This window comes from Fistularia commersonii, chromosome 14, assembly GCF_037954325.1.
Source record: "Fistularia commersonii isolate RoL2024-O1a breed Wild chromosome 14, RoL_Fcom_v1.0, whole genome shotgun sequence".
NCBI lineage: Eukaryota > Metazoa > Chordata > Actinopteri > Syngnathiformes > Fistulariidae > Fistularia > Fistularia commersonii.
This window is the reverse complement of record NC_141297.1, coordinates 18,294,657-18,311,825: the sequence shown is the minus strand read 5'-3', so window position 1 is coordinate 18,311,825 and position 17,169 is coordinate 18,294,657. Positions and strand designations below refer to the sequence as shown.

Sequence of the window (17,169 nt, the reverse complement as noted above, 5' to 3'; positions counted from 1 at the left end):
ATTTTTGTAAGTGATCTCACAAAACCCAGTGAAAAATAATCTAACATTAACTTGATCCAACTCTAGATATGTTAATCAAAAATGAAACACATTGGCATCCTACAAGAGGTCTGACATTCGGACCATTAAAACTGCTTTTCTAGGTGCTGTAATGAACAGGAATCAGATTTTGCTGCTAAACTTAGAGGATTTGCCCCTGCATTTTATATCAGAATCTCATGCATGAATGGTTTAAGCCAGACATCCATGTTCATGTTGACACTCAGCTACTTTATAATTTGTGTGTTTTTTTTTAAACAAAAAGCCATCCCTATAGATAAAAACATCAAGTATCTTGTAAAACTTGGAACATCACTGCAGCTCAGCTTTTATTTGATTTATAATCTTTTTTTCAGATAAGCTTATTGCCGCTTGAGAGCGGGGAAGAAGGGTCCACTGTGTATTAATGGCACAGAAGACAGGATAACAGCCTTTTGAGCGGTCGCATACATTTAAAAAAGAAAAAAAAATTCTCTCAGGTTTATAGCTAAACTACAACATTGGTTACTTTTTCCCAAACTAAAAGGCTTGGCCAGTTTAAAGAACTGTATGTAGCTGATGTATTTTTAAATGGCAAAGTTGAAGGCAGTTAAGGCATTTCGCAGTATATCCTGAATGTCTTCAGAGACACTTTGACTATAAAATAACATCCAAACCAGATTTTAAGTACAGATTTTATTGAACAGGCAAGTAAATGCATGTACTACTGAAGACAAAATAAAATGATCAAGTAGATACAGTATAGAGAGGGACAATCAGAAGCGAAAGCGGTCAGAAAACTTTGGGGATTTTGGGAGAGTGAGGGGGACCTCACTTTTCTTCACCTCAACTGACTTGTAGTGGCGGATAGGCTGAGCTTTGTGAACCTGCAAGAATAACATTGAAATGTCAAACACAAAATTCATGTTTCCCCATCTTAAAGAGCATTTTAACAAACACGTCTCCCACCTGGAGGGGAAAAAGTCACTATCATCCTGTACGTCAACTGAAATATCGAGCTCTAGCATTGAAACCAGTGCTTTATTCGATAACTATTTGTTCCTAGTAGGCATGAGGTCTTGACAATTAAATACTTAATGGTTGTGAGTGAACCCTGAACCTTCTTGCCATGAGGCAGGAGTGCTAAACACTGAATCACTGGGCACCTCTAGGACTAATTCTGTTCATGGAATTCGTAATTTAATCTCACAAAAAGATAGTGATTAAAAACCTTTTCAGTAATTTAAAAAAAAAAAAACAAAATCATGAATTTATGAATACCTGGTACTTGAAGTTCTCTCTATAAAGAAGTCAAATACATTTGTTCAATGGTTACCAAAAACAGTTACCCATCAGTGTCCCTTTCTAACCTGCAAACTTAAAAGGATTTGACAGAGATTCAATTACTGGTAATTGTTCTAAGTCAACATAGTCAGAGGTGACCAACATCTCTAGCCACCAACCTGGTCCTGCCGCAGCTGGGCAATCTCCTCCTTCTGCTGCTTCTCCTCCTCACGTCTCCGCTCTTCCTCTATCTGTGCCCTGAACGCCTCCCTCTCACACACCATTTCCTCAAACTGCTGCCGCTCACGAGCCCGTCGCTCTGTAGCAAGCTCGAAACCCTCTGGAACTGAGGAGCAGAGGTCTTTGCAATGTGCTAATGATGAATGCTTGGTGGCAACCATATATGGCATGTGATTCTGGCATGCAGTGATCAATTCGGCAAAAAGGTCTTACCCACTGCTGACCGATCATCCTTTTTGGGCCAAAAAGGTGTTTTTTGAGTAACTGTGCTTGGTGTTGCTTTAAATGTTGCTGCCTTCTTCAGTTTCTTCTTCTCCTCTTTCACCTGCCAGACATTAAAGGAAGAGTTAGAAACTAGTAAGAAATAATGTTTTTTAAGCCGTGTATTAACTTCCATCTTCTGCTACAAAGTTGTGTGCTTTTGTCAATAAGTGGTGTGGGTGGGGTTAGTTTCATCATACAAATATTCACACTACATCAGCTAGAGACAGGAGCTTCAGTCAAAGTAACTACATGATCTACACAATTCTTTAACGTGAAGGTGGTTTTTACTTTTGAACAATATCAGAAATCTTCCCACTTTAAAGATCATTTTAGCCATCATCAAAATTGGTGTGGCAACCAGCCCAGCGAAACATCAATGTTAAAAGTTTGAGTGATTTTGAAGTGACACGCCAATTTATGAAGTGTTTGAAAGGTTGTTTTTTTTTTTTTTTTTTTAAACCTTAAGTGACCTGGAATTTTTTTTCAATGTTTAATTGACTTGCAGAGGGTAATTCTGGTGTACTTTGTCAGTTTGAAGTCAGCGACTGGAAATTGTAAGGTATAAGCTCAGCATAAGGGAAGTCACAAGGAAATCTTAATAATCATAACAGAGTTGTAGCATGCTCCGGTTATCTCAATAGCTAGAGTGTGAGCTGGTAGACTGCTATAACTGCACAATATTTAAGACTTTTCTTCATCTTAGTGTATGACAATATCAAGCACATTTAATATTATCACAAATCTTAGCATGCACCATTAAGACTGAATCAACAACCAATAGATGAGCTCCACCAGAACAGGAAAAAGGCAATCAGTATTGAGCGTCCAAAAAGGGGAGCGGATGCTGGAGCTACAATCTTTGCAAAGCTTTAGATGTGAGACCAATGGTCTTTGGTCTCAGCCTAGTACAAGAACACTAGGACTTGAGACTCGTAAAACCATCAACTCACATGAGACTAGTTTTTTAAAGAGTAATAATGAAATCATCAGCCTTAAGGTTCACATCACATGCATGCCCTGCATGTTTACTGTCGGGGATCATCACCATGTTTTCCCAGCGACGGTTCTTAGCAACTCCACGTTCATCTATCAGCAGTTTGAAGGGTTCCGGTTTGGTGAGATCAACTTGCTTCCTCTCAGGAAGGACCACAGTTTCAAAGTCTGGAAGCAACTGAGCCTTGAATTGTGGCACCTGGAGAGATTTGGAATTTGTAATGTTTAGATTACCACCATCTGTATTTTGGTGTCAGGCATCTAAGAAGAAAGAAACATTTAAAATCCATAGAAATCAAAGGGTGACACCACCTCCTGGGGTTGCTTCTCCTGTCGTAGCTTCTTCTTCTCCTGCTCCCTTTGCTCAAAGGAGAATGGGCAGACTTCTGTATGGTGTTTCTCCTGCAGCAGGGGCTGAAAGGGCAGGCCAAAATGTGGAACTGGTGGAGCCTTGAAGGGGGATGGTGGTTTCACCTGCAACAAAAGAGTAAGTTAATTCATTGACGAGAGGGTCAGTTGGCCCAAAGGCTGTCCACATCTTTACCTCCTCTGCTTTGTGATCCAGACGGGTTCTCTTTTTGAGCAGGAAAGCAGGAGACTCTGGAACAGTTGGCTGTAGAACTTTCTTATCTGGCACACCCTGTTGACATTTGATTCCAACTTATCTAGAACCCTGAACAGTATCTCACAGACAGAGAGCGAGCGAGCGAGAATCTCAACGCACCACAACCCCTTCCAGGATATTTTTTGGCAGTTCCCGGGCCTTGAAAATGTGCTGCTGCTCCTCATCATAATGGGGTTTGGCCACCTGCCTCTCCTGAAGTCTCTTCTCAATATGCATTGTGAAGGATTCCTGGACAGTCACAGCCTTTGACACTGGTTTCTTTGGACAATCAGTATTCTCCAGGATCTTTTTGTTGAGTTTCTGAGCCTTGAATTTCATCCTGTTATTAAAAGGAAAGATGACATTACATATTGTCAGCATCCAGTGATTGGCTTTCGAGTGTTGATATTAGAAGAAACAGGCTATTCTTATTTTATGGTATAAACTTTGTGATCCAAAGAAAGTGTCTTATTGCAGACAAATAAAGTAAAAGGTCCTTACTTCTGAAGTTCTTCTATCTCTTTTTCCTCCAGTTCAGCGCTGCTCTTCACGGTCGGGGGTCGGCTCCTCTGCTTGGTCCTCAGGTTGGGGGAGCAAGGCTGAGTAAGGGTCAGGTGATGCCCCTTCTGTTTGGCAAGTGCTGTAATGATTGCCTTTGTTTTAATCATGTAACAAAAGTTAATCTCAAATAATCAAGAAGTTCTGGTTTAAATTGCATACATCTCTCTCTGCTCTGGCGACTGTTCAGACGGAATCGCTCAGGTGTTCGATTTTCTAGCTGCATAATGCGCTGGGCAACTGGCACATAGGCAGCTGTGTGTCCTGCCTTTCTTTTGTGGAGTGTTGAAAGGCGAACAGCTCTTGACAGGCCAGGGCCATCCTTTTCCTTAGGAACAAAAAATAAGTTATAAAAAAGGACAGATCTAAAGACTTGTTGTACGTGCCACTTGGCATGTGGGGCAGTTTCAAGAAACAAGTCCAAGAAACAAGTCCAAAGAGAAAGGCTCAACTCCTCAGTTAATTTCAGATTTATATAGAGTGTTAAAGCCACAAGAGTGGCACAGTATTTCTGCAGGTATCAGCTAATCTATTGCCATTTTATTGACCATGTCCAACTGCAGATACTTTTATTTATAAAAACGCCCATCATTTACTCTGCTACTGTGCGAAATCCATTCCAGATATGTACATATCTTCTGAGTGACAGTGCATATTTTCTTAAATTCCATGTGATTCTTTAGTGCCACTAATAAGCATACACAAAGTTAGTTTATTACCTTTTTGCTCCAACTCTTGATGGTGCACATCACCAGAGTTATAACACCAACCACCGGCCGTAAGCATTAGACAATGAGAGGGGTTCTACTTGTCAATCATCACATTATTCTAAATCCAAATTATTAAATGTTTACGGAGCTTAAGCTAAATGAAATTCCAAATAACAGAATAACAATGCCCCTCCCCCAAATCAACCAAATTTAAATTTTAAAGGCCTCTAGACATTGATTTTAATGCTTATCAAGGCCTCGATTTTTGCAATATCTATTTAATGCTTGTAAATGACCCGCAGAAACCCTGTCACACTCTTGTATGGACACAAATGCCTAGATCTAAGAAAATGTAAGTAAAGTTTTTCAAATGAGTATTTTTTTTTTTTTTAAACAGATGACACAGCTATCAAGTTCCATTAATTTCAAAAGTGACAAAAGAGCTTTTCCCGGTGTCATTTAAAGCAACTTTTCACTTCAGCAGCAAGGTTCTGTTTACAAAATGTAATTCTAACTTCAATAGTCATATTTGACACTCTCCATAGGGTAATTACTGGTGACTGACTTGGCAGGGGGAAGACTATGGAAATCCCATGAAGGGGAACATTGCCAAATGACTGGTGTTGTGAAATGTCAACTAGAGTTAAATACAAACTCCACAATCTATAACTCCTTTCAGCAGTTCAGTAAGTCAGTGTTTTTTCTGGCTGGCATGGCCGTGACGTTTCTGTGGCGGCAGGTTGTTATTTTCGATACAAGTCAAGCAACAACTGATGAATAAGCAGAGGAGATTGTCTTTCAGAGAGAAGGGTTAGAGGAAGAGGAGAAAAGGCATTCGATGCTTTTATCCATGAAAAGAGGTTTTATATTGAGGTATCCTATTCAAATCACATCAACATGTTAAACATGGTCTAAGTCACTGGCCAAATGGGATCAGCATTCAGCAGTTCTGTTCAGATGCTGGGCGTCTTTTCTTGGTTTAATACTGATATTTGGGGCTATGTTCCAAGCTCAGCAAACTCTTTTTTAAGATAGAGTGCATGTGAACTTTCTCTCTACCCTGACTTGATCAGGGTAGAGAGGATGAGCCCAGCAGTCAGTTCAGGAGGGGATGGATATAAGGTCAATCTTAAAGCGCTAAAATTCTTTGCACCCCTGTGCTACTATAATTACTATAAAAACATGAAACAGAAACTGACAAGAGCATATGGTCAAAATACAAAAAAAATGAGCCATATTACAAAGCTTTTGATTATGGCGCAGCTTTCAGAAAATGCATTGTAATTGTATATTTCATTTTACAGTAAAGCAAGGCCAATTCAGATCATTAATCACCCTGCAGTGACCGCAGCGCTCTCTGATAATTCCCAATATTCAAGGGAGCAATGCCCGGGAGGTCTAACAATCATAAATATGCTTTACGGTTTGTCTCATACTATGGGAAAGGGACCAAGACAAGATCATCCACGTGACACCACTATCCAGTGTTGCGACGTAAACCACAATGGTTGCCTATGAGTGGCAAATTGTTTTAGTTTTTATAAAATTGTGTGTGTGTGGGGGGGGGGCAAAATAAAAAAAAAACAATATATATATATATATATATATAATTTTTTTTTTTTTTTAAGAGATTTTATTGTTTTTCTGTCACTGATACAAACATTGATCAAATAAGACTAAGTTCTTGGTAGCTGGGAATCTAAGAGTGCAGCTGACTTGCTCAGCCGAAAAAATGGTATTCATATATCCAATGTACTTACTGTGGGAAAGGGTTCTTCACTTTTGCCTGTGGTGGCTGAACTACTTTGAGAACCTGTTGACAAATTGTTTATTAAGAGACAGAAAGGTTTCCAATATATTTAGATAATCCCCTTATCATGACCATCAAGTATACTTACAAGTCAGAGTGGCTTTTCTGGATGCATTTCTTTTATGATGATTCATTTTCTCATTGCGCTTAAGGTCCTTGCACTCAGTGCTGTATAAGATGAAAATTTTAAAAATAACATACATTCCTACGTTTCAAAAATACATTAGTGGTGTGTAGAACTGTAGTTTGATTTTTAATTTGTGCTATCTGCATTCGAAAGCTCAATTTCGAATGCAGATAGCACAAATTAAATGACAAGGGGACTAAACAACAGGAGAATGAGTAGTCAGTCATACTACCATATTTTCCGCACGATAAGGCACACCTAAAAGCCTTTAATCTTCTCAAAAACTGACAGTGTGCCTTATAATCCGGGGCACTTATCTATGGATCAATACTGAGCCACAACCGGTCTCGCAACTACGAGAAGCAGCTGCCGACTCAGTTTTCTCCCGTAGAAGTAGCATGCGGTGCATGCTGGGATATAGGACTGCACGAAGCGTGCATTTTCATTTCCATTTGTGTGTGTGTGTGTGTGTGTGTGTGTGTGTGTGTCTGTGTGTATAAAGTCCCCAAAATGGCACCTTTCAAGAGACACGCTTACGACGCTGAATTTAGAAGAAGTGGAGAAAGCAACAAGATGACCTGTACAGAGTAAAGAGAACCAAACAGTTTCTGAGGGAACAAAGCGAGATGGCTGCAGTTAGAGGACAAACTTGAAGAGTAGGTTGTAGAGACGCTTCTACTTGCTGCTCTCTGTTCAACAGTCACTATTTGAATGAAGGCAACAGCACTAGGGACAAACAATGAGTTTAGGGGCGCTCCTTGGTGCTTTCGTTTTATGAAACCTTTTGAACCCTGACAAATTGAGTTGAATATACGTTGTTTGAAGGCGGCACAAATACCGGCAAGAGCTACCGGTACGTATGGTACCGTATAGTGAATGCACTAACTTGTTTTGGGAGTGAACAGAGTTGTCAGTCAGATAAGTCAGTCAAACTTTATTAATAGAATACAAAATATTGTTCTGTTTTGTTGACATTCCCTTTAGCGCAGCTCCATTTGGTGGATGCATAATGCAACCACTACTGTAGCTTCTATTACATGCACCTTAGAATGCGTTGCGTCTTTTATTTATTTAAGCATATATATATATATATATATATATATATATATATATATATATATATATATATATATATATATATATATATATATATATTTTTTTTTTAATAGGCCATTCATTGAAGGTGCGCCCTATAGTGCGGAAAATACGGTACTTACTTTTTAAGTCTTTTGACTGAAGACGGAGGACTGCTTCTTTGCCTTTTACGCTTTGAAACCCTGAAAAAGAAAATGAATTAGGGTGTACCTAGACCTGCAGTTCAAGAGTTGAGGTGATGTGACATTGACAAAAATTATCCTTAAGATAAAGGCAGATGCTCTCGGCCAATTAACAAGACTTAATGCACCATAGCTCCTCATGGAATGAGTTGATACAACAGTTCATAATTTACTGATAAGAATATGATTTCATTTTCAGCATTCAAATTATTTAATAATGTGTCAAAACCAAAAAGCTTGCCAATGTATTTCAGGGGGTCACTCTTGATTTAGCTAGACCAACAATAATTAATGCATTCCAAACTGCTCAAAGTAGCTGAAGGTGTGTCGACAGGAGAAATTACCTGCGTGGCTGATTTTGAACTGGGGTCCTGGTTTTTGGGTTATCACCAACCTGTGAGGAGGCTTCCGCATTCTCTGAAACAACCAATCCAGAATGGTTTACATTAATACCATAGGGGCTACAAGGGTAGTAAATCAATAATTATTTTATTTTTTGGACTATAACATTGAATATGCTGATTTCAAAATCTGACACATTTTGATTAAATCAAATTACAAATTTTATGTAAAAAGATAGAGTGCTTCAAGTTCAACAGAAAACAAACCAGTATTGATGTCTGTGCTGTGCAGAGGTGCTTCAAGGCCTCTTGGCTTAATGGTTTCCTCCAGTGGCTCATTAACTCCTGCCCATGGGTCAGGACAATTTTGTTGTTTGACTTGTTGATCTGCAGATACAAATACTGCCTTTTCAAGACTCAGAATGACGATAACATTCAAGAATGTGCGTTTTAACCTCACAGTGGCTTAATCAAAGAGGGGAAAAGATGTTGAAATTGCTTATTACTTACAAGAAACACAGAAAGCAAAAAATGAGCAAATTTAGTGTGATATTGCTATAGACAGGACACCCATAATTAAATATGATTTTGATTTCATTATGGGTCTAATGCAATGGAATTCCATTGGTTGTTTAAGTTCATGGCATGAGCAGTTTACCAAAAAGATGAATAAACAAATCCACTGGATTTTCCAGACTATAAGCTGCTACTTTTTTCCCCAGGCTTTGAAGCCTGCAGCTTATACAGCAATAAGGCTAATCTATGGATTTTTCTTCGCTAACAGCCATCAGGGGGGACTGTAGCAGGACCAAAAACAAGACTGTGCCAAAAATAGTGTCTTCTTCTTTGCATTGACCTCTTGCATCTCTCAACACAAAACGCAGCAAGACATGCAAAATATTTTTCACACCCTCATCATGGAAAACATAAAGAGATGGATATGATGCAGCTTTTAAGTTGAAAGCAATCAATCGGTCTATCCAGGAAGAAAATAGAGCTGCTGCATGTAAGCTTGGCGTTCATGAATCAATGGTTTTTGCAGCCACTCGACATCAGTGTGAGTTATGCATTTACAGCAGCATCCAAAGTGCCACTTTATAGTGAAAGGCTTGGATGACCAGCGGCAAGAAATCATTCAAAAAAACTGTCCGCATGCAAAGAGTATCCTTTTCTGAGGTCTGCCAGTGGATCCAAACAGCATAGTGTGAAAGAAGGTCAACAACAACAATCCATTCAAGGTCAACGGATTTCGAAAGGCTGGAATGCTGCATGAAGAGAACAGCAAAACCTCAGGGGTAACTTTGCCTTGAGATAAAAGTGACACTGTGAGCAACACCAATGGAGTGAAAAGGTGTGTGACAGAGATTTTCTGTGGCACTTCAACTCTGAAGAAGACTTCAGTGGTTTCAGTGCACAGGACGCGGATGAATAAAGCCATCAATTACTTTTCTATTTTGTTTGATCAGCCGTTTTACAGGCACCACTTGGAAACAATCAATTAAGATATTAAGGTAAATAAACATTTACAAATCTTTCTGTGTAAATATCTCATTGCACAATGTGGCTATCTGCACCTTATAGTCCTGCACAGCAAATATGTGTCAAAATATATTTTTCTTTTAAAATTTAATGGGTGGGGTATATATTCATGTGCACTATAGAAAATACGGCAAGTTTTATTTCACTCTGGAGGTTAGACTGTCCCTCCTACCACCAGTTCTCATTTCCACCATTGGTGCGTTTTAGTGAGAGGATTGGCCAATAACCAGAAAGCAACAACAGCGCCTCCGTAAACAATTGTAAGGCATCTAATCCAGGTTTCTTCTAGATAGACTTTACACCATTTTAGAAATAAGAATTTGTACCGGTTACGTTAGATTCGAAGAATTACAAATTGCGGTTTAACTTATTGAAATGTACTGGTGTTGTGTTGTATTGTATTGTATTGTATTGTATTGCATCCCCCAAAAAAGATATGTACACGACATTCATGCGGTCTAAATTTTGCCAAGTCTTACCAAACCACGAATCGCAGTTTTCCGTGCTCTCCAGTTGTTTCAGGTCGACAACATGGGACGGGGCATCAAACTCATAACGTTCCTTCTCGTCCCAGCAGTCGGCCATATTTAGCTGCTCCTAACAGAGGGAATATGACGTAAAGTCTACCTAACTTTTAACCAAATAACCAACGCAGCGGGGAAAAAAACATCAACTTCATACGCAATAATTTATTCATAATAAATCACGTTTAAAAAAAAAAAAGTTTGATAGCCAGAAAGTGCAGAACTTTGAATTCGATGTCTAAAATGAACGTTAAAAGACACTGGACAGTGCAGTGCTCAGACGTTTACTTGAAATATTACAGGCATTAACTTGCGTTTACGTATAATTTGTAAACATATGCCAAGAAAAACTGTATAATATATATATGTATATATATAAAATGGAGACCTGCTTACCGGGTGGACCATCCAACAGACAGACCGACAGACAGGGGAATGCAGACTTGCTACTCCAGAAGGTCTGTGAAGCGTTTGAGTTGCCCTCTGTTTTAAATCCTCCAATAGCGAGCGGCAGTTTAATAAACTCGCCTCCTATTGGCCAATATGAAATCAACTTCCTGGACATCACCGTCAAATGTAAAACAATGTACTGTTATGTAAAACAAATAAATACCTTTTCTAATTTCTTATTGTTGTTTAGGGCTTAAAAACGTAAATTAAAATCTATATTTGTTGAGCATACGATATATTTGAAAGACAGCATCATCAAATATCAAAAGGTAACATTCACACATTGTGATGTCGTGCTTTTATTGTGAAACCAAATTGAAAACCCCATTTTGTATGGATTTAAAGGATGTTTTGGGTGGAGGAGTTGTCGTTGGGTGGGTATTGGCCACTTCCTCAAAATAAGATTGTCTACAGATTTGTTTAAAATTTGCATCATTAATTGGCCACTGTCAAAGAGGCTGGTTTAATGCTATGTCTAATGCGACCCATTTATTTTATCTATTTGGCTAGCTGTAAAATGTTGTATATACACATTCAGTATGGACAGGCTGATTTGCATGTGTTCTTCAGAATACAGAGATAAGACTGTACTGCTGCTGAGCATGCCAAAGAAATCATCACTCGGACTTGTGGTGAAGAAGGAGACAATATTGCTAAGAATGTGTTTTTAGAGCTGCAATGTTTTCTGCGAAAAAGCTCCATGTGAGTCACAGATTATCAAAGCATACGCATATGAGGATACAGGACTTTTAAGTCACTTAAAGCTCCCTTAAAATAGTCGGCATAAAATACATTCACGGTACATGCTTAAGTTATCAGGTAGCTGGGTTAATAATCGCTAAACATTTTTTTAAAAGATAAACCTACATTCTCCAATTTGAAAATGTGACACACTTCCTGTCTTACAGTAATGGAAAAAAAATCATATCTTAAAGTTTTGATTTTTTTTTAGCTACTTGATAACGATATCATGATGTTTACATCTTCTTCTTCTCCTTTTGTCTTTTCCCTTCAGGGGTTGCCACAGCGAATCGACCTTCTCCATCTAACCCTATTCTCTGTATCCTCGTCTCTCACACCAACTACCCTCATATCCTTTTTCGCTGCATCCATAAATTTGCTCTTTGGTCTTCCTCGAGACCTTCTGCATCTGCACCTCCTGCAATTCCAACATCTATCTACCAATATATTCACCATCCCTCCTTTGTACAAGACCAAACCATCTCAGTCTGGCTTCTCTGACCTTCTCTCCAAAACATAAAACATGAGCCGTCCCTCTGATAGACTCATTCCTGATCCTATCCATCCTGGCCACTGCCAAAGAGAACCTTTGCATTTTCATCTCTGATTATGATGTTTACTATACTTATACTTATACTTTATCTTTTCATTATTCTTTTGCAAACTTGCTGTTTATTTCAACCATTTTCATACTTAATACACATGTATAAGCTTTTATTAAGGGTTATTTGATACAGCAGCAAGTAAAATATTTTAAATAAAACACTTCTCTCTCTCTAAGAGCAAGTTAAGCAATCTAAAAAACAAACTGAAAAAAGAAAAACAAAATAAAATGATACATAATCTTTCATTTGCATTTATGATTTTTTGATTCCATTCCAAAGGGAAATGTAGTGTGTTTTAGAGTTATCTAAATACACCTAATCAAAGTGACCACTCACAACAACTAATAAAAGATACAGCCAACAGTTGACAGCAATGTAAGAATTTAATTGTTCAAGGAAACACATTTACTTACAGTGTGTAGGAAAATTAACACTTTGAATCACTAAATCTTAAAAACAAAACATTTCTCATGTATTGTACTGGCCTTTATTTTCATCATGAGTGAATTTATGAAATGAAAATTATGGAACTTATAAAGTTAATAAAGCAAAAGGCATGAAATTTGCAAGATATTTCAGCAAATTCATTAATTTATAGATTCATGTGAACATTTGGGTTTAGCAAAAATGTTTATTACAAAGTCATGCATTTTATTATTTATAAAAGTATTCAGTGACATACAGCAACTAAGATGAGATTATTCTGTATTTGTACCATGTATTTGAGGTCTTGAGGAAGACCAAAGAGAAGATTTATGGCTGTAGTGAGAGAAGATATGAAGGTAGTTGGTGTGAGAGAGGAGGATACAGAGAATAGGGTTAGATGGAGAAAGTTGATTCGCTGTGGCGACCCCTGAAGGGAAAAGCCGAAAGAAGAAGAAGATGTGCAGGCCAGTGGCTATATAAAATAACAGTCCTAGGCAAAATGTACATATAATATAAATAGAGATGGAGGTTGTGAGGGGGTTGTGGGGTTATGCAAAAAAAAAAAACGTTTTGAGATGCTTGTGAGCAGCATTGGCTTTGTGCTGTATGTAACAAAAGAGTTATGTGCTTTAGCGTTGAACAATCTGACAGCCAATAGAATGAAGGACCTGAGGTAGTGTTCCTTCATGCAGCGTGGGTGCAGCAGCCTTTGGCTGAAGGAACTGCTTTAAGCCCCCACAGTGTAATGCTGAGGATGACAGGGATTGTCCCTTAAGAATGTCAGCTTGGCCAACATCCTCCTTTCATTCATGACCTATATGGAGTCCAGAGGGCAGTCCAGGACCAAGCCGGTCTGCCCGACCAGCTTTTTCAGACTATTCATGTCTCTCACAGAGTTTCCAAAGTTTCAAAGAACCGTGCAGACGTCACCACAGTGTCATAAGTCCCTAATAGTGTCTCTAGCTTTTTTAAATGGCATTTGCGGAACCTCACAGAGAAGAAGTGTGAAGGTGCCCATTTTTAAGAACAAGAGAGATGTGAGGAATTCCAGGGAATAAAGTTGATGAGCCATATTATGAAGTTATAGGAAAGAGTAGTGGATGTTGCATGGTTTGGAGACAGTGGCATTGAAGAGACGACAGGAAGCAGAGCTGGAGGTAGCACAGAATGTGAACGTCTTCTGTGATTCTGTTGTTTACACTAAAGATGTTGAAAAAAAGCCCAGGTGAAATGCCATCCATTTTAAGTAAAATTGCTTTGAAAAAAGATGACAGCTGTATTTAGGGATTGCAAGGCTCAGGGGGTTAGAGTGATAGTCCTTGGAACTGGACATTCCCAATTGTTCACAGTGCTCCTCCTAGCCCGTCAAAGTGGTGAGCAAGACACTGAACCCCTAACCCCTCTACTGTTACTGCTAAGTGGCTGCCAACTGCTTATGGTTCATCCATGATGAATTGAATGCAGAGAAATAATTTCCTGCAAGAGATTAATGAAGTTAAATGATAATAATAACAATTTCTGGAACCATAGTTTTCCACTGTGATATACCACAGGCCCTTGTGGTTGTGTAATAGACGTGGACCTAATGGTGGCACTGTTTTTTCATATAAATACGACTTTCAGGGCCGTTTTAAAGTCTTTCGGCTTTTCCCGTCAGGGGTCACCACAGCGAGTCAACTCTCTCCATCTAACCCTATCCTCTCTCACACCAACTACCTTTATATCCTCTCTCACTACGTCCATAAATCTTCTCTTTGGTCTTCCTCTTGCCTGGCAGCTCCAATTCCAGCATCCGTCTACCAATATATTCTCTATCCCTCCTCTGTACATGACCGAACCATCTCAGCCTGGCTTCTCTGACCTTCTCTCCAAAACATCTAACATGTGCTGTTCCTCTGATACACTCATTCCTGATCCTATCCATCCTGGTCACTCCCAAAGAGAACCTCAACATCTTCATCTCTGCAACCTTTAGTTCTGCCTGCTGTCTTTTTGTCATTGTAACAGTTTCTAGTCCATACATCATCGCTGGTCTCACCACTGTCTTGTACACCTTTCCTTTCATTCTGGCCGATAGTCTTCTATCACATAGTACCCCTGACATTTTTCTCCACCCATTCCAACCTGCTTGGACCCGTCTCTTCACTTCTTTTCCACACTCTCCATTGCTCTGGACTGTTGACCCCAAGTACCTGAAATCCTCCAGCTTCTTGATCTCCACTCCCTGTAGCCTCACCGATCCACCCGAGTTCCTCTCATTCACACACATATATTCTGTCTTGCCGCGACTAACTTTCATTCATCTCCTTTCCAGAGCATACCTCCACCTCTCTAGATTTTCCTCTACCTGTTGTCTGCTCTCACTACATGTCTAACCTCATCTGTCAGCCTGTCCATCACTATTGCGAACAAGAAGGGGCTCAGGGCTGATCCCTGATGGAGTCCCACCTCCACCTTGAACTTCTCTGTTACCCCTACAGCACACCGTACCAGTGTCTCACAGCTAGCATACATGTCCTGCACCTGTCTAACATACTTCTCTGCCACTCCAGACTTCCTCATACAATACCAGAGCTCCTCTCTTGGCACCCTGTCATATGCTTTTTCTAGGTCTACAAAAACACAATGCAGCTCCCTCGGGCCTTCTCTGTACTTTTCTATTAGCATTCTCAATGCAAATACTGCATCTGTAGTACTCTTCCGAGGCATGAAGCCATACTGCTGTTCACAAATGCTGACTTCTGCTCTCAGTCCAGTTTCCACTACTCTTTCCCATAACTTCATTGTATGGCTCATCAACTTTATCCCTCTATAGTTGCCACAATTCTGCACATCCCCTTTATTCCTAAAAATAGGCACCATCACACTTTGTCTCCATTCTTCAGGCATCTTCTCACTCTCTAAGATCCTGTTGAATAATCTAGTCAGAAAATCTACCGCTGCCTCTCCTAGACACTTCCACACCTCCACAGGTATATCATCAGGACCAACTGCTTTTCCACTCTTCATCTGCTTCAATGCCTTCCTCAATTCACTTTTACTAATTTGTGCTACTTTGTGGTCTACAATAGTCCCCTCTTCTACCCTTGCCTCTCTGTCATTTTCTCTTCAAAGTACTCTTTCCATCTTCCCATCACTCTTCTAGCATTAGTCAATACATTTCCCTATCTGTCCTTAATCACCCGGACCTGCTGTACATCCTTTCCATCTTTATCTCTCTGTTTCGCCAACCTGTATAGATCATTCTCACCCTCCTTACTATCCGAGCATACAAGTCATCATACGCCCTTTGTTTTGCCTTTGCTACCTCTATCTTTACCTTTCGCGGCATCTCCCTGAACTCCTGTCTGTTCTCTTCAGTCCTCTCAGTATCCCACTTCTTCTTTGCTTACCGCTTTCTCTGTATATACTCCTGCACTTCCTCATTCCACCACCAAGTCTCCTTATCTACTTTCCTTCCAGATGACACACCAAATACTCTTCTCCCTGTCTCCCTGATAACACTAGCTGTAGTTGTCCAATCATCTGGAAGCTCACCCTGACTACCCAGAGCCTTTCTCAACTTCTCCCTGAAAACCATGCAACACACCTCCCTTTTCAGCTTCCACCACTTTGTCCTCTGCTCTGCCTTTGTCCTCTTCATCTTCCTTGTCACCAGAGTCATCTTACAAACCACCATCCTATGCTGTCTGGCTACACTCCCACCTACAACTACTTTGCCGTCACTGATCTCTTTCAGGTTACCTCGTCTATACAAGATGTAGTCTACCTGGGTGCTCTATCTCCGCTCTTATAAGTTACCCTATGTTCCTGTTTTTTCTGGAAAAAGGTATTCACTATAGCCATTTCCATCCTTTTTGCAAAATCTACCACCATCTGTCCCTCTGCATTCGTATCCTGGATACCAAATCCGCCCATCACTTCTTCATCCCCTCTATTGCCTTCACCAACATGTCTATTGAAGTCTGCACCAATTACCACTCTCTCATTTCTGGGAATATTCTGCATCACTTCATCTAACTCATTCCTTCTCTTCAGATTCACATCCCACCTGTGGGGCATAGCCACTAATAACATTGAGCATCACACCTTCAGTTTCAGACTCATAAGTCTATCTGACATTCTTTTCACCTCTAGCACGTTCCTAACAAACTCCTCCTTCAAAATAACTCCTACTCCATTTCTCTTCTTGTCAGTACCATGATAGTACAACTTATAGCCTGCTCCTAAGCTTCTAGCCTTACTACCTTTCCACCTGGTCTCCTGGACACACAGTATATCCACCTTCCTTCTCTGCATCATGTCGACCAACTCTACCTTTTCCTGTCATTGTCCTGATATTCAAAGTCCCTTCTCTCAGTCGCAGGCTCTTTCCTTTCCTCCTCTTTCCCTGCTTCCGAACACGCACTCCTCCTCTTCTTCTTCTTGTTCTTCGACCCACAGTAGCCCAATTAGTACCCTGTAGGTCATCAGTACCAATGGCGGTCGTTGTTAACCCGGTCCATGACCGATCCGATATGGTATAGTTATGGTTGACTCGCATGTTTGGTTTTGGCAAAAGGTTTACACCGGATGCCCTTCCTGACACAACCCTCTGCATTTATCCGGACTTGGGACCTGCACAGGGAGACACTGCTCCGTGCCCCCCCGAAGCGGGC

General features: G+C 40.0%; 2 protein-coding genes across 2 annotated transcripts in view; one reads left to right on the top strand and one right to left on the bottom strand.

Annotated features, from left to right (window-relative positions):
* Window positions 1-699: 699 nt before the first annotated feature.
* On the bottom strand, window positions 700-10,753 carry tpx2 (TPX2 microtubule nucleation factor). The gene is made up of 16 exons (XM_086159145.1): window positions 10,686-10,753; window positions 10,245-10,362; window positions 8,494-8,613; window positions 8,230-8,302; window positions 7,826-7,885; window positions 6,570-6,649; window positions 6,432-6,484; window positions 4,124-4,289; window positions 3,905-4,043; window positions 3,524-3,743; window positions 3,344-3,439; window positions 3,112-3,273; window positions 2,852-2,998; window positions 1,756-1,867; window positions 1,482-1,648; window positions 700-905 (listed from the first exon to the last, which is right to left on the bottom strand). The coding sequence occupies exons 1-16, from the start codon at window positions 10,695-10,697 to the stop codon at window positions 795-797; spliced, it is 1,836 nt and encodes a 611-aa protein (XP_086015271.1). The 5' UTR covers window positions 10,698-10,753; the 3' UTR covers window positions 700-794.
* A 335-nt stretch (window positions 10,754-11,088) lies between these two features.
* Window positions 11,089-17,169, top strand: part of LOC147227447 (rho-related GTP-binding protein RhoA-C) — a 14,153-nt gene continuing 8,072 nt past the window's right edge. The window contains exon 1 of the mRNA XM_086158982.1: window positions 11,089-11,113. The gene's annotated coding sequence lies outside the window, so the exon portion shown is untranslated. The remainder of the gene's footprint in view (window positions 11,114-17,169) is intronic.

What these genes read in the sequence shown, in the direction of transcription:
- tpx2 (XM_086159145.1), bottom strand. An exon ending in TCGCCAGAGCAGAGAGAGAT is followed by an intron (nt 4,044 to 4,123) that starts GTATGCAATTTA and finishes CAATCATTACAG; the next exon opens with CACTTGCCAAACAGAAGGGG. An exon ending in ATATCCTGGAAGGGGTTGTG is followed by an intron (nt 3,440 to 3,523) that starts GTGCGTTGAGAT and finishes AAATGTCAACAG; the next exon opens with GGTGTGCCAGATAAGAAAGT.